The sequence below is a fragment of the Canis aureus genome, chromosome 38, assembly GCF_053574225.1.
Source record: "Canis aureus isolate CA01 chromosome 38, VMU_Caureus_v.1.0, whole genome shotgun sequence".
Lineage (NCBI taxonomy): Eukaryota > Metazoa > Chordata > Mammalia > Carnivora > Canidae > Canis > Canis aureus.
The window spans coordinates 1,006,632-1,025,358 of NC_135648.1; the positions used below are offsets into that span (position 1 = coordinate 1,006,632).

An 18,727-nucleotide genomic window follows, 5' to 3' on the forward strand; every position below is an offset into this window, starting at 1 on the left:
TGTCCCCCTTGCCCCTCCCTCCACAGCTGTGAAGCCCGGTTACCCAGACCACGTCCTCCCGAGTGGCCGTTGGCAGCCCGTGTGACCCATCGTCTGACAGCTTCGTTCACGGGGTTTACTGTCGCTGTGGCCGGATGTCTGGCCGACCCACCAGCTGGTTCCCACTGTGGCCCGGGAGCTGAGCGGCGATAACAGAGGTCGTCAGTGTTGATTCAGAGCAGTTCCGACCCTGATGGTGACCCTCTTCACCGCCGCCCTCACCTCCTTGTTGCGAAGGGTATAGATGATGGGGTTGAGGAAGGGGGTCAGAAAGGTGTACACCAAGGCGATACACTTATCTGTGCCCTCGGCTTGACTCCTGGGCAGCCCCACATAGACAACAAAGGCAGAGCCAAAGAACAGGGCCACCACGGTCACATGCGAGGCGCAGGTGGAGAAGGCCTTGGCCCGGCTGGCGGCCGAGGGCAGCTTCAGCACCGCCCTCAGGATACCCCCGTACAGTCCTAAAATCAGCACAAAGTTGCAGCCCGTGGCCACACCGATCACCGCCCCGTGCACTCGAGCGTGCCAGGCCGTGTCCACACACGCCAACCTCATCAGGGGGGCCAGGTCACAAAAGTAGTGGGCCACCTGCTTCCGGCAGAAGGGCAGGGCGGCCGTGAGGCCGGCTGGCACCAGGGCCGCCGAGAAGCCGGCCACCCAAGCGGCCCCCGCCAGCCCCAGCTGCGCCTTCCTGCTCATGAGCGCGGGGTAGTGCAGCGGGCGGCAGATGGCCAGGTGGCGGTCCAGAGCCATGACGGCCAGCAGGGAGCACTCCGTCATGCCCAGGGAGTGCACGGCGTACAGCTGGAGGAAGCAGCCGGCCGCCGGGATGGGGGGGCGCCCACGGAGCCAGGTGAGCAGCAGCGTGGGCACCGTGGCGCTGACGTACCAGACCTCCAGGAAGGAGAGCACGCCGAGGAAGAAGTACATGGGCGTGGACAGGCCCGCATCCGCCTGCACCAGCACAACGATGAACGAGTTCGAGGCCAGTGTGAGGACATACACGCCCAGGGTAGCCAGGAAGGCGAGCGGCCGCACGGGCCCGGGGGCCCCGAACCCCGTGAGAACGAAGGTCTGCGGCCACGTGCGGTTCAGCCGATCCATGAGCCCTCGGAGCCGCTCCAGGATCTCCTTCTCTTTGGAAAACTGTCCTCGTGCCAACGAAGTGTGGGCACCTGGTGGGAACGGAGTTTCTCTAGCCGATGCCCTCCCTTCGCCGCAGAGGAGCCGCCCTCCTGAAGGCAGAAGTGGTCCGTCCCCCGTTACCGGATCTGCTGTTGACAGAGCTGGACCTCGAGACCAAGGTCCCTGACCCCACTGCAACTTTTTTCTAATTTATTGTATTGGGTTCTGGAGAGTCAGGGACCTGGATTTTGTCCCTGTTCCACCGTCAGGAAATAGGACATATAGGAACGATCTTTCCTCTATTCTTCCTGTACCTTCCAATGATGCAAAGACCAGCCAAATTAGGCTGTGGAAAAGACAGAGGTCATCCCCCATATGTGACTGTCAGGGACTCTTCCTGGAAGCCCCGCTGGAGCTTATAGACCGTGCCTACAAGCGCCGGAGGAAGAGGTGGGGAATGACGGAAATGCAGACGCTCTGACAACAGTCCCTGGCATCTCCGTTGCACGGTGCCCGATGGGTGCTCGCTCCCTCAGCAGACACACCGTGTCTTTTGAAAGATGATCCCCACCGGAGAAATGCGCCGGGAATTCCCATGGAGGAAAACCCTGCGGTCAGAAGTCCAAGCAAGAAGTCCTGTGGTATAAAGAAGAGGCTTCTCTGAATCAGGGATCTGGCTTTGGCCGTGCTGCGTCATTGGCCTGCAATGCACACTGAGCTAAGCCTCTTCTCCTCCCCCTCAACTTCTTCTCTAAAATAAATTTTTAAAAGAAGTTTTGAACAGATGTTTCCTAAGACTCTTACAACACAGAAAGGTCATGGTTCCCTAGAGTCACTGAAAATGTATTTGGGGTGAAGGTGGAGATAGGTGATCTACACTAAGGTCCCCAGAGTTCTCCTCCCACACCCTACACCCTAATGGGCCTCCTCCAGGAAAGGTCGACACCCTCCCCGGGTCCTCTGCTTCCCTACGCTCACCTGTGCCACCCACTCCGTGCCCATTACCTGACTGCTGGGATGACAGTGACACTCACAGCGACCTCCTCAGCATCCTTGCCACCCCCCAGACTCTCCCCTACTTATACCTCATGTTCCCGCACACGCTCGCCTCCCTTGGGCTCTGTGCTGGGTGCTCCCCGGGGTTGCTGAGTGTGACTAGGTCTCCCCCAGGGGTTCCTCTGAGGCAGGCAGTTGAGCACAGGGAAGCAAAGCACGTATGTTCTGTTGTTCAAGTGACTTTTCTCAACCCTGCAACCCTGATCCTTGGGCTCTGGAGTCCAGCCTCGGGGCTGTAGCCGCCTGTGGGTGACTACAAGCTTTTGCAAGTTCCACATAGCTTTCTCTGGAGAGACACAGCCCATCTCACATAATCTTGTGCACACATGGACAGTAACAGAAGGGAGTGTTGTCTTTCTAAAACATTGCCAGTGTAAGATGTGTCAATCAGCTTCATTTCCTCCAAAGACAAGGACTGGATGACCCAAGAAGACCAAACCAAGTTTGCCCATGACTAGCTTTGCCATGGTTTGAGAAAGGTCAGCAGCCCTGATATACTTCTTTGGCCCCCTTCATGTCCATGATGACCACCATTGCCACCACTGATGGCCCATGTCCACTATCACCCATTCACTGATTCTCTCATCAGTGCATATCTGCTATGTGCCAAGTGCTATCAGACCACCAGCACCACCAGCACCAGCACCACCAGCACCACCACCAGCAGCACTACCAGCACCACCACCACCACCGCCATCACTGCTTATGCTACCACCACGATCACTAGCACACAGATATCCTGATCCAGCTCCCTGACATCCCTCTCAGTTTATGACCACTGGAATCATCTTCAGAAAGGCCCTGCAGTCAGCGTACAAACCCTGACCTCAACTGGGTACCATACATGTGCATGCACTGGATAGATATAAAGGCCATAAGAGTAATAGACTAAAAACATTAATCCATTGGAGAATAATAGATCTGCATCATCGGTAGGTGCAACCACAGTTTACCATTTAGGAATCAGAGACACAGGACAAGATGGTAGCAAAGCTGAGTTGGCCAGCAAGACATTAACGATGAAAGATTTGCACATAGACCACATAAACTTAGAACAAACCATCTCATCTCTTCAAGTCAATCTAGAAAATCTTCCTGAGAGAGCTAGAGTAGTTTAAAAGGTTTTGAGAATTTAACTTTAGAAAATAATGTAGCCAAGGGAATCAGGAGACTCTCTACTCGAGTAAAAGGTTCTCAGATGCTTGGGCAATTAGAGGTTCTCATTCAGTCGTTTCTAGCCTTCAGCCTATACTTGGCATCACCTGAACACCTGACCTCCCTCCAGGTTGGATATTTGCAACCATCATTTGACAAAATTGCTGCCTTCCCCACGGTCCCAAACACCAAAACACCCCCAATTTTCAGTCTCAGTTATGGATTTGTGAGATTCTTTTTTTTTTTTTTAATATTTTATTTATTTATTTATTTAGGATAGTCACAGAATGAGAGAGAGAGAGGCAGAGACACAGGCAGAGGGAGAAGCAGGCTCCATGCACCGGGAGCCCGACGTGGGATTCGATCCCGGGTCTCCAGGATCGCGCCCTGGGCCAAAGGCAGGCGCCAAACCGCTGCGCCACCCAGGGATCCCGATTTGTGAGATTCTGAGACAGATCTCCCCCTCGCTTTATAGTGCCCGATTGCATATCACCCGGCTCTGCAGTAAGAGTATATCATAATGACTGTGTGTTTGCCTGCAGAAAAGCAATCAACGGGACACACACATGTATTTATAAGAAGCTAATACACAAACCCAGATCAATGCAATAATTAGTGCTAAAGATTTGGCGGTATTTATGAATAAGGACTGGGGTGTTCAAGTTAAAAGTGGCAAGAAGAAAGAAAATAAGAATTGGAGCATTTTAAGTGTAGGCTTTGCTTGGCTGGGGAAGACATTTATTTATCTTCTTCACGTCACCCTCCACCACAGGGCGTGCTCACTAATATTTATTCTGTATTAGACACAGAGCAAGAGCAAGAGGTACCTTTTGATGCCTCCATCAAATACAAGCAGCAAGAGAGAACAAGGTAGTGTTGAAAACAATTGTATACGTGATTTCTTTCATTTTTATTCATCCAAATATTCTGTTTTATGGAGATAGTTACATACAATATTGTTCTTTAAAGGAAAAAAAAGTGGGATCCCTGGGTGGCGCAGTGGTTTGGCGCCTGCCTTTGGTCCAGGGCGCGATCCTGGAGACTCGGGATCGAATCCCACGTCGGGCTCCCGGTGCATGGAGCCTGCTTCTCCCTCTGCCTGTGTCTCTGCCTCTGTCTCTCTCTGTGACTATCATAAATAAATAAAAATTAAAAAAAAAATAAAAAAAAATAAAGGAAAAAAAAGTGATCCAAAGGATAGAAAAATTATTATCAAAAGCAGCTTAAATAGTATGAGGAGGGGGAAAAGCACAATGATTCTGTTACTCATTAATTAAATATATTTATTTTTAAAAATTTTCTACGCTATTAAGGAATGTATGAGATGTATAAAACATCATCTCTTTCTTCAAGATGCTTAATTTGGAGTGAGGGAGACAGACCCCAAAATAGGCATTTATAAAACAACAGAGACACTTAAGTGTATGAAGAAATATTCAACCTGACTCATAATAAGATTCACAGAAATTTAAATACATTGAGGTGCTTTCCTCACCTTCGGATTGACAAGGATCCAGTAGTCTAAAAACACCCTTTGTTGGCAAGACTGCGGGGAACCAGTCTCACGCATTGCTCGTGGGAGTAGAGAACAGCGTGATACATTTGGAGGAAAATCTAGCAAGACTTAGGTGGGCTACGCACTCGCTTGTGCACAGCAATCCCGCTTCCAGCCTCTGTCTCTCAGAGATCTCTGCTATCTGAACTGATGTGTGCCCCGAGTTCTTCCGTAATTCCATTTGTAACGGCAAGACTGGAAGCGACCCATGACCCTTCCCATAAGGGACTGGATAAACTAAACGCACAATGGAATTCCATGGAGCCAGTTATCAACAGGCCATTTCTACAGCGATGTGGAATATTCTGGAGATCTCCAGAGCACATATGAGAATACTCTACATTTACTTGTTTTTGCATAAAGAAACACTTTTGCAGGGTTGTAGGAAGCACTTGGGAAAGTTGTTTCCTTTCGTGGGGATGAGGGCTGGCAAGGACAGAAAGGGGCAGATGGACACGGGTTGGAGAAATGCTCTGCTGCATATGCAATTTAAAGTGTTTTTAAGAAATTTTTGATGATGTAGGTATATTATCTATCAAGAAAAATATTTTTTAAACCCATGTTAATATAGTGACGTGGTGCGATCCTACCCTGGTTTGCCCAAGCGAGTTTGGTCAATGCCTATTTCCCAAGGATAATTATTAGTAGTGCCCTGCTTCATTCTTAAAAATATCTGGGTTTGGGGATCCCTGGGTGGCTCAGCGGTTTAGCACCACCTTCGGCCCAGGGTGTGATCCTGGAGACCCAGGATCGAATCCCACATCGGGCTCCCTGCATGGAGCCTGCTTCTCCCTCTGCCTGTGCCTGTGCCTCTCTCTCTCTCTCTCTCTCTCTTTCTCTCTCTCTCTCTCTGTCTCTCTCTCTGTCTCTCATGAATGAATAAATAAAATCTTAAAAAAATATGGGTTTATTTAATGGATAAACTGTTTAAGCATCTGGGTGATAGAATGTTAGCTTTAATACCACTGCAGAGTTTGTGGTCTGAATATGTGTGTCTTTGTACATATGCATACCATTCTCTAGCTTTTTCCGGGAAGACCATGTGGACATCAGGTTATCACTTCAGAAAGAGAGAAATAAGTCAAAATAAAGTATATATATATATCTATATATGTTAGTGTGTGTAGGTGAGTATATATATATATATAATACATAGAGATATATAGGATATGGCATACAGAAATAATCATATATACGTGTATATAAGTATGTAAATAGCACATACAGTCTATAGAAATAGGTACACATGTGTCCTATAGATAGAAATAGGTATACATAAACGGCATGTAGAAATAAATGTATTACTTATTTCTCTCCTCCGAGAGTAATAGCACTGATGTGAATGTAGAAGAAGGAAGGAACCAAAGAGCTGGCCCTGCGTCAAAGACCCAGTGAGTCACATGGATGCGTCGTTTCCAACTTCTTTCTGCATCACAGCAAAAGGGGACAAAGCGGCATTTGTAAAACGCAGTGAGGTGAGCAGAAAGGCTGCTTGCTGAGCAGAGCCGCTGCCCAGGGCACGGGGGTCCTGGGGCTGTGCACTGCTGCTCAAGGGGAGCCATGCAGGGAGGGGAGCCAGGGGCTGGCCTCCCGTGTGCACCTGGTGGGGCAGTCTGAACAGAGAGACCTCAAAAAGCCCAGGGGTAAGAGAGAGGGTGAGCCTGGAGCACTGCACTGAGGTGGAGGAGACAAATGACTGGGTGGGGAGAAGGGGACCTCGTCACGTCATCCTCACTCTGTCTTCAGGAAGTCCAATCATCCCTTCCTTCCTTCCTTTCTCACTCACCCGTCCATGGCCGGACATGCGGCTCCACAGCAGGGGTCATGGTGGGACACGTGCTGCCCTGACTTGTTGGTGTGCAGACGTCCCCACAGCAGCACCCAGGGCCCTTTGGTCACCGCACGGTGCTGAGCCATCGCTGGAGATGCTTTGGGCCTGCCCCCGGGACGGTGCCCCCAGGATGGTGTCCCATGGGTGCCCCCCAGGACGAGATGCTGAGAGAGCACAGTGCAGGAGAATGGAAGGATGGACAAGAGGCCCAAGACCCCAAAGCTGTGCATTAGGGCTGAGTGGTGATTTTGCAAGCGCACAGAGAAACACACATGAGGTTCCCGGGTGATTTTGGAAACCGAGACCCAGAGGAGAGCACTTGATTTGGAGTCTTAGCAATTCCACTGACCCACACGTGACGGCAGCGGGAGGTCCGCAGCCACCCGGGCTCTAGGAGAGGAGTTCCCACCGCAGAACCCTACACGGCAAATCTGAAGTGACCACCATCTCTTACGCCGTGTTTACCTGTCTACGTGCTTCCCGAATACAAAGTCACTTAACCCTCACAAGAACGACTTAGACACGATGCCACTGGGGGCCTCCTTTGCCAGATGCGGTGGAGAGCCTCGTCCAAGGTCACGGCGCAGGAAGGGGGTCAAGATGATGATTGATGGAGTCAGGGACCCGGGCTTCGGAGGCCCTTCTGTAGCCACTACCTGGCCCTGCTCCGGGACAGTAAGACGGCCCTACTGTTACGGAAGAGCCCTCGCCGTCAGGAACACTCCGCGTGAGGCCCCCGCGAGCGTGGCTTCCTTTAACCCTTAGAGAACGGTGTGGGGGGATCGTTCTGTATTTCTATTAAACGACGAGAAAAATGGATGTTTGGAGAGAGGTTATGTTGGGCCAACACCTCCCCCTCTCTGCTCTGGATATGTGGACCTTTCCTCCTGGGCCCACTTCGGGCCCTGCTTTCTTTAATTTTTTTAAATTTTATTTAAATTCAACTTGCCAACATATAGCATATCACCCAGTGCTCATCCCACCAAGTGCACCCCTCAGAGCCCGTCATCCAGTCACCCCAAACCCCTGCCCACCTCCCCTTCCACTACCCTTTGTTCATTTCCCAGACTTAGGAGTCTCTCATGTTCTGTCTCCCTCCCTGATATTTCCCACTCATTTTCTCTCCTTTCCCCTTTATTCCCTTTCCCTATTTCTTATATTCCCCGTATGAGTGAGACCATATAATAACTGTCCTTCTCTGATTGACTTATTCACTCAGCATCATACCCTCCAGGTCCATCCACCTTGAAGCAAATGGGGGGTATTTGTCGTTTCTAATGGCTGAGGAATATCCCACTGTATCCATAGACCACAGCTTCTCTATCTATTATCTGTCCATGGACACCGAGGCTCCTTCCACAGTGTGGCTATTGTGGACATGGCTGCTGTGAACATCGGGGTGCAGATGTCCCGGCGTTTCACTGCATCCGTATCTTTGGGGTGAATCCCCAGCAATGCAATTGCTGGGTCGTAGGGCAGCTCTATTTGTACCCCTTTGGGGAACCTCCGCACATTTTTCCAGAGTGGCCCCGCTTTCTCTGAGATGTGTTGCAGTCACAGAATCCAAGCTCTGGAAGCAGGAGGGAGTGTGCACAGCCCCACGCGGCAGCTCTGGCTGGGCAGAGCGAGTGAGGCCGCGGGAGTGGATCAGGACCTGGGCTTTGGTCTATGTCTCTTCACAGCAGCTCCAGGAATCTTCGGGATTTTTTTTTTTTTTTTTTTTTTTTTGGTCATTTGAACAGAAAAACAATTCTCTGAGGATGGTGACCTGTCTCTGCCATGTTCCAGTCCCGTCTTTGTCATCATCGAGCTGTGTATCCTCAGCAGGAGACTGTGACCCCCCTGGCCCTCGGCTCATTGGTCTGAAAAGTAAAAACAAACTGAACTATATGATCTCGATGGAGGGACTTGCTGGAAGCCAGGGGAGAAAAGAGGGTGTAGAGAGTGGCCAGGGCTTCCAGTCCCCGCTTCTACTTTCTATTTGAGTCTGTTTTTTTTAAAGATTTTATTTATTTATTCATGATAGACATAGAGAGAGAGAGGCAGAGACACAGGCAGAGGGAGAAGCAGGCTCCATGCAGGGAACCCAACGTGGGACTCGATCCCCGGTCCCCAGGATTGCTCCCTGGACCAAAGGCAGGCGCCAAACTACTGAGCCACCCAGGGATCCCCCCTTGAGTCTGTTTTCTACCTTGTACATACCTGCTTCAGGTGTTATGGTTCTAAAGCTATTTATTTGAAAATATGGAATCAGATGGTTTCCTGAGTTTCTTGACTGATCCTTCAAGAGAGTCTGCTTCCTGCTGGGCGAGGCTGCAGTTGCTGAATGGATGAGGGAGGAAGAAGCATCCTGGTCCCCAGCTGCCCGCGCACCTGCAGCAGACACAGACCCGCGTGCACGCTCCGCAGGTGATAGGATGAGCGCCCTCCTCAGGACAAACAAGAGCCTGGCCTCCGGCGTCTGGATTGGGGTCCAGGGCCCAAGGGCTGGATGGTGGCCTGACTTATTTATAAACTCACTCCTGGCAGGGGAGCCCCGGGGAGCGGGAACGGGCAGGTCTGAGCTTCGACAGGCCGACGACTCTTTTCTGTGTCTAACGGAAACTGGGCGCACTGACATGCTGCAGGTGAGTCTCCTGGCAGGTGCAGAAGGTAGGACCAGGGCGATGATGGGCCCTAGCGCTTTCTGAACCCATCGCCCTGTTGTGTGTCCCACTTACATGCCTTCTTCTCCGGTGATTCCAGACTGGCCCTGATCAAGGAGCCCATCTGCTCACCTGCCTGTATTGGTCCCTAACCTAGAATGTCCTCCTCCCCACCTCACCTGGCCACCAACACTAGGTCCACCCGTTCCCTAGACTGGTCGTGGAACACTCTGAGCCTCAGTTTCCTTACGTATGAGCTCGTACACCCACTTCCCTGGGCTCTCAAATAGCATCTCTGTCATTGCTACCGATGTGTTGGTGGTAGATGTATAAGCATTGAATAAAATTACTGATGGTTGGTCTTGAGCGGGCCAAAAGGTCAGTCAGCTTTGTTTTTTGTTTTGTTTTAAAGATTTTATTTATTTATTCATGAGAGACACCACAGAGAGAGAGGCAGAGGGAGAAGCAGGCTTCTTGCAGGGAGCCCAATGCGGGACTCGATCCCAGGACCCTGAGGTCACGCCCTGGGCTGGAGGCAAAGGCTCAACGGCCGAGCCACCCAGGAGCCCCCAGATCAGGCAACTTTGTCATTTCAACTGAGCTTCCTGAACAAGGGCTAACCCACCCTCCATCTGCGAGGTCTCCATTCTGGGGAGGCTCCCAGGGCCTCAGACCTCCCCCTCCTGGATGGGGGGTCAACAGGTGCCCTGTCTGACCTTGCTCAGTGCAGAGGCTCCTGAGATGGGGGGCAGGGGGCCCAAAGTTGTGCCCGCAGGTGGGGCCTGAGGGAATGCTCGGGGCCGGGGAGGGGCCGGAGAGCACCTGAGGCCTAGAGGAGGCCAAGGGGAGGGCCTCGCTCAGCTACAAGGTGCTACCGTGGTGGGGGCTCTGCGGCACTGGGCCCGGAGACTCTGCTGCCCCCCAGCAGCAGGACGCCGAGCCCCAACCCTGAGCAGCTGTCTGGGCCGAGCCTTACTGTCCCTGGCTTCTCCGCTGGTCTCAGGCAGTGGCGCTGAATTCCGGGTCCCCAACCAAGCCAGCGGTCGCCTCTGCTGCCCTGGGCCAAGCAGGGGAGCCTCGGGGAGCCTCGGGCCCACAGGGGCACTGCTCCCACCCCGCAAAGCCTGTCCCAGCACCCGGATCCCTGGACGGCCAGACCCACCCGGCCAAGGAATCCCTGCACCAAGCTTTCCTCCCTGGCGAGCGAGCGAGTGAGTGGCTCAGGGGACAGGCAAGGCGCTAACAAGTTTGCTAATAAGAAGGCAAACAAGCTGCTTAATTGAGCTGCAGGCGGCCGAGGTGAGGCCCAGTGCTGCTCCCAGGGGCCTCCCAGAGGCCTCAGGAGGCACAGCCTCAACGGTGCTAATTAGCAACGTGTTGTTTTTTTTTTTTTTCCAGAGGCCTTCTCCCGCTGAGTCGTGCAGCAGACACTTGGAGAGCCTCAGGCCTCTCCCTGCCGCCTTCATTTAATACTAATTGGGAACACGGGGCTGCAGAGCAGGATGTGGAAAGCAGCTGTAGCACGAGGCGCCTCTGAGAGTCCCCCACCCCCAGGCCTGGGTCGCACCAGGGTCCCCGGCCTGCCCGAGCCACGTGCAAGAGCCTGTCCCCTGTGCTCCCCTGTGCTCACGGGCAGCTCTATCCACCCGCGGGCCACGGCGACAGGCCTGAGCCTGCACTGACTCATGGCCCCAGACTCACTCACACCCTTTCCCCGGCCCCCTGTTTTGTAGCACATGAAATATGGAGATGGATTTTATCAATTACGTGGTTTCTTTGAACCCCAATTTTATGAGCCACATACACAATACATTTTTCATTCTGATGCCCAGGAAAACAGCATCAGGAATCAACAGTAGGTTGACTTATGCTTAAAAAAAAAATAAAAGTCTCTTAAGGGAAGGAAGTGAAAGAGAAAGAGGGATAGTCAAAGATGTGCCCCCGCCCCGCCAAGAGGGGTGCACGCCATCTGAGTCCAAACACAGGAAGGTATTGCCACATGATTTACTCTTTTAGATCAGTTTTTAAATTCTCATTTCCTTTTGTAAAAAAAAAAAAAGTCACCATTTCCTTCTAGAAAAAAAATCCAGTGGTTCTGATCAGCTGCCTGTCAGCATCCCCCTGCTTGTTTGTGCATCCACCTACCCGTGCACACGCGGCTCCGTGCCTCCCGCTGGCAGGGGCCAGTAACCACATGGAAGCACACGCCGTCGGAAAAACCTGGAATTTGAATTCCACTCCCACAAGTTAGCAGTTATGGGGTGTAGTGCAGTTTAGCTAGACCCTTTTCCAGAATGTCACAAAGTTGAAATTAGTCAGCTGGGAGCCTTTTCAGATTGGCTTCTTCCACTTAATAACATGCAGTTGAGGTACCTCCATGTCTTTTCATGGCTTGACGGCTCATCTCCTTTCAGCACTGAGTAATGGGCTGAGTCTATGGATGATGTTGGTTTGGATTCAGGCAGCTTTCTTCCTTTCTGTAGACAGCCTCTGAACATTTGCCTACATTAGCTTTGGGGGAGCCTCATCCTTCTGGAAGATCAGGTGGTGGTTTGTCACAATAGTGTCTCCTGTGGGGTGCCTGGAAAGCTCCACGGTTGAGCCTCTGCCTTCAGTTCAGGGCATGACCCCGGGCCCTGGGATGGAGTCCCGCCTTGGGCTCCCTGCAGGGAGCCTGCTTCTCCCTCTGCCTTGTCTCTGCCTCTCATGAATAAATAAAAATCTTTAAAAAACCCAAAAGAACCCAATACCGTCTTCTGACTTATGCCATTTGTTTGACGTCTCAGGTTTGACGCTACTCCAGAAATGCAACCACTGCGTCACAAAACAAACAAAACAAAACAAAACAAACAAACAAAAAAACCCTACAGCACAAAGGGTTTATCAGGCCCCCTAATCTTCAAGATGCTCAGTGCTCTTCCAGACTTTTCAAGGCTTCAATACTGTCATAATAGGAGTTCTCTACCCGTTCGTATTTACCCATGATTCACGCAGAAAGCGTGCATGACCATGACTTTAATCACTGAGGCAATGCAGCCTAGTCAAAAGGCAGTAGGGCCAAACTCCTTTGATTTGTTCGAGTAAGGACTTGTATTCATAATGATCTTCTATCTCTGTGAAGCTTCAGGTTTGCCAATTATTAAAAATTGGGTGGGGGATTCCTGAGTGGCGCAGTGGTTTAGCGCCTGCCTTTGGCCCCAGGGCATGATCCTGGGGACCCAGGATCAAGTCCCACGTCGGGCTCCCTATGTGGAGCCTGCTTCTCCCTCTGCCTGTGTCTCTGCCTCTCTCTCTGTGCTTCTCTCATAAATAAATAAATAAGTAAATAAATAAATAAATAAATAAATAAATAAATCTTTTAAAAAAGAAATTAAAAATTGGGTGCATGCTTAGGGACCATTTAAACCAAAGCAATGAAAAAAAAAATACCAAAGCAATGTCATAGAAGGCCCACGCCCATCCCAGAAGATGCAGTCAAGTGCTCATAGAAAGAGAGGCCTCTCCCAACCTCTCCTGCCACTGCCGGTCCGTGAACAGGTGCACAGGGGGATGCAGCCAGGGGGCACCCCACACCCGCGTGATATGCTAAGCCTCATTCAAGGGCCTATAGGTTTCTAATAACCCACATTAGAAAAAAAATTCCAAAGTTCAAACTCCCTTCAGCTACTGATGCTTGAAGTCAAAAGCAAAAAGCAAAGAGGGATTATGTAACTATTGTTTCTCCTTGTGCAAGATTACTATTTATAGACAGCAAACTTCAGTGTCTGGAGCTGCTGAAATAGAGACCGACAAGTCGGAGAGGTGGAGCCTCAAAACCGCCCCTGAATACGTGACCCCGTTGTCCTCAGATGTTGGCATGGTGTGAGATGAACGCCAGCAGCCAGGTCTTTAAGTGACTCTGCCCAGGGCCCTTTCTCCCTTGTGATATTTCAGAAAACATCATTTTCTCCACCCGTCATAAGATTATAATATCCTGAAGTAGACTTTGCAGAGCTTTTCTGTCATTTTTTTTTTCATTCAGAGAAGGCAGTGCCCCTGCGTCTCTGAGGACCGCCACAGAGGACGTCTCCAGGGAGGTGCGATGTGTGAGACTTTCTCCAGGAGAGCCCCGGGCCCCCAGTGGGGAACCGCACAGTCACATAATTAATGGGACTGTCGGGGAACAGGGCTGTATCAACAGTACGCAGAAAAGTGAAAGCTGGTTCTGATCCTCCCTCCATCTAGGTGGAAAATAGACATCTTTCCTTCTACCACACTGAGGCCCGAACAAAGGGCAACATTTTTCGACAACTGCAAATCGAACATTAATTCCCAGAAGTCTCCTGGCATCCATGGGCAATTAGGGGAAAGCTTCGTTTTTGTCCACGGGAGGATGAACAGGAAACTTGGTGGCGGCTGTTGGGCAAGACAGCAGTGGGAGAAAACCATCATGAGCTAATATTAAGCAAAAGATAAATCAGGACATGGACCTGTGTTATGCGTCTTAATACTAAGGCAATTATCCCAATTATGCACCAGGAAATCATGTCTCACTTCCACAAACACGGTTGCACCAAAATGTGGCTTCTTTACTTTTTCATGAGTCTGTTTAATTTTACTTTGAGTTTCATTCTATGACAAGGACGAGAGGCACTACCTCCACCCTTTTTGGGATGGCTGCTCCTTTACTCTGAGACAACGTACATTGGTGCCAAAGGGTGAGGAAAAATCTCAAATATATCTAGCTTTGGGATATATGTTGACGATGTATGGCCTGGTACACGATGAATATCTTTTAATTATTTCATGTGTGCTTGAGAAGAGTCCATAAATGTGGGATTCAGCAGCCTGTAAGTTAGATAAAGGTTCTTAAGCTTGTTAATTGTGTTGGCCAAATCTGAATCTAAATCTTAACTGTTTTGTACTTTGTCCTTCCAGGAATGGAGAGATGGTAAAGTCTCCAACTCTGATGGTGATTTTGTCAATTTCTGTCATCGTCTTGATTTCAACCATATATTTTCATATATAGTTTGCCTATCTATACAAGTATTTATATACTATGTGTGTATATGAAAATAAAGAAAACAAATTTACTGTATGCTGCCCTACTGAGTCATGTAAAGTGATAACAAATTATATACGTATCTATTTTATTATTATTATCTATTTATTATTTATTATTTATTATTATTATCTATTAATATCTATTTATGTACATAAGTACATAATTTAACTTCTATTTTCTTGGGGGTTGAATATTTTGTCATCACGTGGTGAAACTCCGTCTGTACTGACAATTTCTTTCTAGAACTTTATGATAAGCTACACTGTTAAACTGGCTTTCTTCAAGTTAAGGTTTGAATAATATAACTTTCCAAGTTTTTGTTAAGTGACTTAATGCCTTATGTGCATCTTCTCAAGGTTGTATAGCTGGATTTATTTTTAATCCAAATTGAAGACACTTATCTCTGAGCTGGTGAGTTTGGTCCATTTATATACACATTTTATGAGTATGTTTTAATTAGATTCTGACATCTTAGTTCATTTCAGTCTGCTTTCTTTTTCTCCCTTCTTGCCAAATTTCTTTAACATTTTTTTATCTATCTTCTCCTTAAAGACAAAGGCCGTAGCAAACTCTCCTACCTCTGGCTCCTACTGTCCAGTTACCATGTGGATGTACTTCTCTTTGGTTTCTTCTCTTTGGTTCTGGCTTATTTGTAAGGCTGCAGATGAAGGTGTTCATTCTCTTTTACTTCCTTCCTTGTTGGCCCCCAACGCTTCTTGGCCTTATTCTTTCCTGTTGAATAGTTTTTGCCGAAGGGTTGTTGAGCCTTTGTGTTGCCCCACCTCTGAAGCTTTGAATCTGAGATTAATTTTAATTGGGGAAAAACATGTAAAATGTACCCTCTTCACCAGTGTTAAGTAGACCGTTCAGTAGTGTTGTGTGCATTTACACGGTTGTGTGACTCTGCTGCAGACCTCTTTTCATCTTGCAAAACTGAAACTCTGTCCCCGATGAACAAGTTCCCCATCCTCCTTCCCCCAGCTTCTAGAAAACACCAGAAACACTGCTTTCTGTCTCAGTGATTTGAAGACTCTTGATGCCTCATACAAGTACAATCATGTAGTCTTTGGTCTTTTTGTGACCATCTTCCGTCACTTAGCATAGTGCCCTCAAAGTTTATCCATGTTGATCAGGTGACAAAATTTCCTTTATTTTTCTTTTTGCTATGAATGATCACATTTATTTATGTACTTATTTTAATTCAGGTATAGTTAACGTACATTAGTTTCAGATGTGCAATAAAAAACAGACTCAAATACAAAGAACAAACTGGTGGTTGCCAGAGGGGCGATGGGAAGGGAACGGGTGAAATAGGGGGTGGGGATTAAGAATGTGCTTTGTGATGAGAATTTCCTTCCTTTTTAAGGTGGAATAATACTCCATTGTATTATATAACACATTTTATTTATCCACTCACCCATTAATGGACACTTGTATTGCTTTCATGTTCCAGTGGTTGTGAATGCTGCTGTAACAAACATGGGTGTGTAGATGTTTCTTTCAGTTTCTGCTTTTGCTTCTTTGTGCGTATATGCCTAGAAATAAAATTCCTGGATCATAATAATTCTTTTTTTAAAATTTTTTGAGGGTTCATATTGTTTGCATAACCATTGCACTATTTTACATTTCCAGCCACTGCACAAGCTTTGTGACTTCTCTCCATCCTGACTGATTCTTGCTATTTTCTCTCTGGTAGCAGCCATCCTAGTGAATGTGCTATGGTATCTCACTGTGCTTTATTTCAATTTCCATAATGATAATTCTGTAATGAGCATTGATTATTATTGAGCATTTTCTCCTATGCTTATTGTTCATTTGTATAGTACTAAAATAAGTCTACTCAAGTTCTTTGCTCATTGTAATATCAGATTGTTTTTCACTGAGTTATAGGAGCTTTCATATATTCTAGACATTAATCCCTTAGCAGATATACAATTTGAAAACATTTTCTGTCATTCCAAAGGAAAAGGTTTCCTTTTCTCTCTGTTGATTGTGTAAGTTTGATGCACAGAAGGTTTTCATTTTGATGTGGACAGAGTTATGTGTTTTTCTTTTGTTAACTGTGCATTGGGTGTCACATTGAAGAAACCATTGCCAACTCCAAGGTCAGAAGCCTTTCCCTGATGTTTTCTGACAGTTTTATCATTTTAGCTCTTATGTTTAGATCTTTAATTTATTTGAGTTAACTTCTGTATATGGCATAAGTCCAATTTCATTCATTTGCATATTAATATCCTGACTGCCCAACACTATTTTTGACAAAAATAAAAATAAAAAGGAAACAGATTCACGAATGCTGAGAACAACTGAGGGTTGCCGGAGGGGGATGAGTGAAACAGGTGAAGAGGATTAACTGGCACAAACTTCCAAGTATAAAGTAAATAAGTCTACTCAGCACTAGGAATATAGCCAATAATACTGTAATAATTGTGTGTGGTGACAGTCGGTAACTACATGAGTGGTGAGCACTGCATAATGTATACAATTGTTGAATCACTATGTTGCACACCTGAAACTAAGAAAACATTGCACGCCAATGATCCTTCAATTTAAAAAGTATGACTTAAAAAAATCATTTGACCTTACCATAGGTGGTAAGGGTTTATTTCTGTGCTCTGGTTTTCCATCTGGTTTTCCATTTCCATTCCATGTCTGTCTTTATGCCAGTCCTGCACTGTTTTTTTTTTAATTTTTTTATTTATTTATGATAGTCACACACACACAGAGAGAGAGAGAGAGAGAGAGGCAGAGACACAGGCAGAGGGAGAAGCAGGCTCCATGCACCGGAAGCCCGACGTGGGATTCGATCCCGGGTCTCCAGGATCATGCCCTGGGCCAAAGGCAGGCGCCAAACCGCTGCGCCACCCAGGGATCCCAGTCCTGCACTGTTTTGATTGAAATTAGAAATGTGAGACCTCCAAATCTGCTCTTCCTTTTCAAGATTGTTTGGACTATTTGGAAGCTTTGGATATTTCATATGAATTTTAGCATGATTTTTTTCTGTATCTGAAAAGAAATGCCATTGGGATTCTGATAAGGATTGCACTGAACCTATAGATCACTATGGGTACCACTGATACTTTAACGTAATAGGTCTTCCAGTCCATGAATACAGGATGACTTCCCATGTGTCTGTGTCTTCTTTTATTCCTTTTAATCATGTTTTGTAGTTTTCAATGTACAAGTCTTTCACCTTGGTTAAGTTTTTTCCTAAGTATTTCATATTTTTGAAGCCATTATAAATGAAATTGCTTCTTAATTTCCTTTCTGGACTGTGTTTTGTTAGTGTATAAAAGTGAAACTGATTTTTGTGTGTTGATTTCTTTTCATCCACAACTTGGCTGAATTAATTAGTCTAATGGTGCAGTCTTTAGAGTTTTCTGCATATAAGTTCATATTATTTTGAGTTGATTTTTGTGCATGGTATGAGGTAGGGGGTTCAATGTCATTTTTTGTATGTAGCTATCCAGTCTCCCCAACACCATTTGTTGAAGAGATTGTGATTTATTTGTTGTGTATCTTTGGCACCTTTGTCAAAGACAGTTGCCTATACATTCATGGGTTTATTTCGGGGCTTTCTATTCTGTTCCATCAGTCTATATGTTTGTCTTTATAGCAGTTGAAGTAAAGAACCATCCCTCTGAATCAATTAACTGCTTTTAATAGTGATATTGCTAAGGTTGAGAATTCCATTTCAATAAGAGATTCAGTAGAATTGGCCCAGCATGTAGACATTTTTTTTTAATTTCTAAAATTTATTTCAATTCAACTATACTTAACATACAGTGTTATATTAGTTTCAGGTGTACAATATAATGATTCAACAATTCTTTACATTACTCAGAGCTCATCATGATAAGTGTACTTTTACTATCCTCTGCCTTCTCACTCATCCCCCCACCTGCCTCCTCTTCTGGAACCCATCAGTTTGTTCTCTGTATTTAGGAGTCTGTTTTGTTTGCTTGTTGGTCTCTTTTGTTGTTTGTTTTTATATCTGAGCTGTAAGTTAGGTTGCTTTTTAAATAAAAATTCCATCTTCTATTCTTCTGTTTCCTAGGAATACTACAGTTTGCATATAACATCCAAAAAGTAAACAACATTTTATAAAGTTTACTTATTTTATTTTTCTGTATTTTCTAAGAATATTACATTTTCCACCTCACACATTTATAACACAAACAAATAAAACTTCCTTTTTCAAAGGGCATTGTCCACCGAAGTGGCAGATATGGTCCCTTTAATCCAGGAGTGAGTCGGGTCAGGTGGTGGATTTG

At 47.1% G+C, this 18,727-nt stretch overlaps 1 protein-coding gene across 4 annotated transcripts in view; it reads right to left on the reverse strand.

The window, feature by feature from the left end:
- Positions 1 to 18,727, reverse strand: part of LOC144307185 (olfactory receptor 6N2-like) — a 25,936-nt gene continuing 7,209 nt past the window's right edge. For 2 of the 4 annotated variants that reach the window (XM_077886728.1, XM_077886727.1), the window contains one exon: positions 1 to 1,803. In XM_077886728.1, the coding sequence (XP_077742854.1) occupies positions 202 to 1,146 (945 nt within the window). In that variant the 5' untranslated portion in view covers positions 1,147 to 1,803 and the 3' untranslated portion in view covers positions 1 to 201. Of the gene's footprint in view, positions 1,804 to 9,867; positions 13,805 to 13,828; positions 15,989 to 18,727 lie in introns of those variants that run through there. The other 2 variants (XR_013374116.1, XR_013374115.1) reach the window with 2 other exon arrangements.